Genomic DNA, 5,596 nt, shown 5'->3' with positions numbered 1-5,596 from the left:
TCAAGCCCATACAAGATTATTATAACATGATATAAGTTTTTTTTAACGACAAGTTTCTTTTAATCATTGTTATCTGTGACATTTGAACCCAAAGACCTCCTGCAAACCAAGCGATTTAATGACTTTTGTTTTTACCAATGTACCACCAACCCATTGGTATCTGATATGTATTTGCTCTAATAAAAAACTACTCATTTTTGCCACTTGTCAATCTCATAACCCTGCTCACCTTTTTTTCAACAAATTTTTAATATATGGTTCTTATCTTTTAAGTCATTTCAATATATGAATTTAATTTTTTTTAAATGTAAATCCTAACCGATTTACATTAATGCATCTTCAAGGTGCATTTGGTCCATAAACCTAGGTCTACAAGAAGATCATCTTCAAGGTGCATTTGGTGGCGACGACAACGGAGCGTGCTTGAGAGTAAACTTCTACCCGAAGTGCCCGCAACCCGACTTGACGCTTGGACTGTCGTCTCATTCGGACCCGGGTGGCATGACCTTCCTCCTCCCAGATGAGCATGTGAATGGGCTCCAAGTTAGAAAAGATGGTGAATGGATCACCGTCAAACCGGCTCCACATGCAATCATTGTCAACATCGGAGATCAAATTCAGGTATGGTATCTTTGTATTTGTTATCGTTGGAATGTAACTGACAACCTTTTCATGTTTTAAATGAAAGGGAATCTTTTGGTATTTTAATTATTGAATAGTTAAAAACACATGTTTTTTTCGTGAGTCGGTGTGTGTAATATATGTTACGTGTTGGAACCACAACAATATAATATATATATAAATATAATTTATATTTCACCAGCCACATGAAGGGTCACTTCATTTTCTTAAATCACCACATGACAGGCCACGAGGATATGTTGAATATAAAATAATAGGTGGTCGTCACCGGACTCACCTCCACAAAAGCAAGTCAACTAAAAATATTAGTTTTTTTATATTTTTTACTTTTTAACGGCCAAAGGAGATTTTATTGTAAAATATTTACTTAAGAAATGAATAATGAATTAAACTATAGATCAACCCATCATCAAAATGGGTCGCAAAACAGCCATTTGCAATGGCTTTGACATACATTTATGATTATTCCAACGATCTCTAGCAGAAATTTTTGCAGTAACAAATAGTAATTAAGCAGGGTCGGTTCAGAGAAGGGGCATGGTGGGTGCTCAGGGCCCTTCTCTTTGTAGACAGATTTTTTTTTAAAATAATTATACGTTTTTTTACGATTGTTTTGGGTTTATTTTTTTTTACTTAGCCCGGGCTCTCATACTTTCTAGGGACAACCCTTATAAAGGTTACAAATAAATAAATATTGGCACGTAAGGTAGTTATTAGTTTTTAAAATAACAACTAATATACTCCATGATTTTATTTATGTATTAATTTTTTTTTGTCTATCATGATACTTGAATCCTCGATATTGAAAAAGACAAAAAAATTTCAACATTTGTATCGCTAAGACACAAACCCTTATTATTTATCGGTTACATACTTTAAGTTTAACAAGAAGTCATGAATTATTCCTATGTTTGGAAAATAACCCCAAAACTGTATTTTGAATAATACCCTTTAATAGCACTAATTATTGTAGAAAGTTAGACGTAAATGTAGTATTATAAATTATTACAAAATTATAATGGATTTTGTTAATAAAAATCACATGCTTTGTTATTAATAATGATCCGACTTCGTCTGTCTAAAAGTTACAAAAAGAGCTAGTTTTAAAACTATACAATGATTAGTAAACAACAAATTTGTAAGTTAAGAGTTTGCCATTGAGATCAAGGAACTTTCTATAATAAAATGAGTTTGGTTTTTTATTTCTTTATACTTTGTTGCAGGTTTTAACAAATGGCATTTACAAAAGCGTGGAGCATAGAGTGATAGTAAACCCTGATAAAGAAAGAGTGTCGCTAGCCTATTTCTTCAATCCAAAGAGTGATGTGCTTATCAAGCCAGCAACGGAGCTTGTTACGTCTACGAAACCTTCACTTTACCAACCAATGACATTCGACGAATATAGACTTTTCATTCGAACCAAAGGTCCACAAGGAAAATCTCAACTTGAGTCTTTGACATCTCTCCGAGATGAAAAGGGTTACCAGCTGGCATCTTATCTTCATGAATGAAGGATTTGGGTTCATAAAACTATGAAAATAAAATGAAACTATAAGATTATCCTTTCCTTTTAGTTAATATATTTTTGGGATAATTGTAATCGTGAAATGTGTGGCTTTTATCTGTAAGGTCCTGTTCGTTTCAAGGATTTGAAAGGAATTCTAAGAAATGGGATTTTAAATCCCATGAATTGATATGCTCGTTTCATTAAATGAAAGAATGGGAATGGAAACTAAATCCCATCAAATCCCACATGTTATGGGATTTCAAAATCCCACCTATTTTAAAGGATTGTTATGGAAAATAAAAACTCTTCCAAAAAAAATTCAAAAAAATTAATAAAAAAATCATAACTCAAAATATAAATCAAAAACGAAAAATGTAAAAAAAACTAAAACGTTTCCTTCGTTGTCCTCGTTCTTCAAAAAAAAACCCGAGAGAATGAAGAAGATTTCAATTCCAATACATATTAACCAACCAAACATATGAAAGGGACTCTCAAACATTCCATTCCAATTCCAAATCCAAATCCTTTAAAAAAAAGTTCGTGAAACGAACGGGCCCTAAGTTGTTTTGGTTATACCAACTTTTTTGGTTCAAGGGAGTGACTATGCCTTTCTTTATAATATTTCCGAAGTGATATTAGATTAAAAAAAATGATCACAAAGTCGGATGTTATTTTCTTGATGAAGATTGTATAATGTTTATTTAATAAGTAAATGCTTAAATCGATATACGGTATATACTAATTAATGCAATATTCAAACTGACTTATTTTTTCTTTTCACATTTTTTCTATTATGAGGCTCGAACTCCGGTCTTTACTAGGTAACATCAACATCTTTACCATCACACCACAAGAGGTGGGGCATTCGAACTGCTTCAAGCCCATACAAGATTATTATAACATGATATAAGTTTTTTTTAACGACAAGTTTCTTTTAATCATTGTTATCTGTGACATTTGAACCCAAAGACCTCCTGCAAACCAAGCGATTTAATGACTTTTGTTTTTACCAATGTACCACCAACCCATTGGTATCTGATATGTATTTGCTCTAATAAAAAACTACTCATTTTTGCCACTTGTCAATCTCATAACCCTGCTCACCTTTTTTTCAACAAATTTTTAATATATGGTTCTTATCTTTTAAGTCATTTCAATATATGAATTTAATTTTTTTTAAATGTAAATCCTAACCGATTTACATTAATGCATCTTCAAGGTGCATTTGGTCCATAAACCTAGGTCTACAAGAAGATCATCTTCAAGGTGCATTTGGTGGCGACGACAACGGAGCGTGCTTGAGAGTAAACTTCTACCCGAAGTGCCCGCAACCCGACTTGACGCTTGGACTGTCGTCTCATTCGGACCCGGGTGGCATGACCTTCCTCCTCCCAGATGAGCATGTGAATGGGCTCCAAGTTAGAAAAGATGGTGAATGGATCACCGTCAAACCGGCTCCACATGCAATCATTGTCAACATCGGAGATCAAATTCAGGTATGGTATCTTTGTATTTGTTATCGTTGGAATGTAACTGACAACCTTTTCATGTTTTAAATGAAAGGGAATCTTTTGGTATTTTAATTATTGAATAGTTAAAAACACATGTTTTTTTCGTGAGTCGGTGTGTGTAATATATGTTACGTGTTGGAACCACAACAATATAATATATATATAAATATAATTTATATTTCACCAGCCACATGAAGGGTCACTTCATTTTCTTAAATCACCACATGACAGGCCACGAGGATATGTTGAATATAAAATAATAGGTGGTCGTCACCGGACTCACCTCCACAAAAGCAAGTCAACTAAAAATATTAGTTTTTTTATATTTTTTACTTTTTAACGGCCAAAGGAGATTTTATTGTAAAATATTTACTTAAGAAATGAATAATGAATTAAACTATAGATCAACCCATCATCAAAATGGGTCGCAAAACAGCCATTTGCAATGGCTTTGACATACATTTATGATTATTCCAACGATCTCTAGCAGAAATTTTTGCAGTAACAAATAGTAATTAAGCAGGGTCGGTTCAGAGAAGGGGCATGGTGGGTGCTCAGGGCCCTTCTCTTTGTAGACAGATTTTTTTTTAAAATAATTATACGTTTTTTTACGATTGTTTTGGGTTTATTTTTTTTTACTTAGCCCGGGCTCTCATACTTTCTAGGGACACCCTTATAAAGGTTACAAATAAATAAATATTGGCACGTAAGGTAGTTATTAGTTTTTAAAATAACAACTAATATACTCCATGATTTTATTTATGTATTAATTTTTTTTTGTCTATCATGATACTTGAATCCTCGATATTGAAAAAGACAAAAAAATTTCAACATTTGTATCGCTAAGACACAAACCCTTATTATTTATCGGTTACATACTTTAAGTTTAACAAGAAGTCATGAATTATTCCTATGTTTGGAAAATAACCCCAAAACTGTATTTTGAATAATACCCTTTAATAGCACTAATTATTGTAGAAAGTTAGACGTAAATGTAGTATTATAAATTATTACAAAATTATAATGGATTTTGTTAATAAAAATCACATGCTTTGTTATTAATAATGATCCGACTTCGTCTGTCTAAAAGTTACAAAAAGAGCTAGTTTTAAAACTATACAATGATTAGTAAACAACAAATTTGTAAGTTAAGAGTTTGCCATTGAGATCAAGGAACTTTCTATAATAAAATGAGTTTGGTTTTTTATTTCTTTATACTTTGTTGCAGGTTTTAACAAATGGCATTTACAAAAGCGTGGAGCATAGAGTGATAGTAAACCCTGATAAAGAAAGAGTGTCGCTAGCCTATTTCTTCAATCCAAAGAGTGATGTGCTTATCAAGCCAGCAACGGAGCTTGTTACGTCTACGAAACCTTCACTTTACCAACCAATGACATTCGACGAATATAGACTTTTCATTCGAACCAAAGGTCCACAAGGAAAATCTCAACTTGAGTCTTTGACATCTCTCCGAGATGAAAAGGGTTACTCAGCTGGCATCTTATCTTCATGAATGAAGGATTTGGGTTCATAAAACTATGAAAATAAAATGAAACTATAAGATTATCCTTTCCTTTTAGTTAATATATTTTTGGGATAATTGTAATCGTGAAATGTGTGGCTTTTATCTGTAAGGTCCTGTTCGTTTCAAGGATTTGGAAGGAATTCTAAGAAATGAGATTTTAAATCCCATGAATTGATATGTTCGTTTCATTAAATGAAAGAATGGGAATGGAAACTAAATCTCATCAAATCCCACATGTTATGGGATTTCAAAATCCCACCTATTTTAAAGGATTGTTTTGGAAAATAAAAACTCTTCCAAAAAAAATTCAAAAAATTTAATAAAATAATCATAACTCAAAATATAAATCAAAAACGAAAAATGTAAAAAAAAACTAAAACGTTTCCTTCGTTGTCCTCGTTCTTCAAAAAA

General features: G+C 32.3%; 1 protein-coding gene and 1 pseudogene across 2 annotated transcripts; both read left to right on the top strand.

Annotated features, from left to right (window-relative positions):
- Positions 1-344: 344 nt before the first annotated feature.
- LOC143570441 (jasmonate-induced oxygenase 2 pseudogene) lies at positions 345-2,153 on the top strand (annotated as a pseudogene). Its single transcript, XR_013141932.1, has 2 exons — positions 345-621; positions 1,866-2,153. The product of XR_013141932.1 is annotated as a jasmonate-induced oxygenase 2 pseudogene (transcript).
- A 1,231-nt stretch (positions 2,154-3,384) lies between these two features.
- On the top strand, positions 3,385-5,185 carry LOC143570431 (jasmonate-induced oxygenase 2-like). Its single transcript, XM_077056086.1, has 2 exons — positions 3,385-3,645; positions 4,889-5,185. The coding sequence occupies exons 1-2, from the start codon at positions 3,526-3,528 to the stop codon at positions 5,171-5,173; spliced, it is 405 nt and encodes a 134-aa protein (XP_076912201.1). The 5' UTR covers positions 3,385-3,525; the 3' UTR covers positions 5,174-5,185.
- The last annotated feature ends 411 nt before the right edge of the window (positions 5,186-5,596 follow it).

The sequence above is a fragment of the Bidens hawaiensis genome, unplaced genomic scaffold (genome assembly GCF_021521415.1).
Source record: "Bidens hawaiensis isolate Kalapana, Puna unplaced genomic scaffold, B.hawaiensis_p1.1 tig00024985_1, whole genome shotgun sequence".
NCBI classification, from domain to species: domain Eukaryota; kingdom Viridiplantae; phylum Streptophyta; class Magnoliopsida; order Asterales; family Asteraceae; genus Bidens; species Bidens hawaiensis.
This window is presented reverse-complemented; position numbering and strand designations above follow the sequence as displayed.

Coding starts and splice junctions, on each gene's coding strand:
- LOC143570431 (XM_077056086.1), top strand. CDS start 3,526: ATGACCTTCCTCCTCCCAGATGAGCATGTGAATGGGCTCCAAGTTAGA. Junction 3,646..4,888: donor ACATCGGAGATCAAATTCAG/GTATGGTATCTT, acceptor ACTTTGTTGCAG/GTTTTAACAAATGGCATTTA.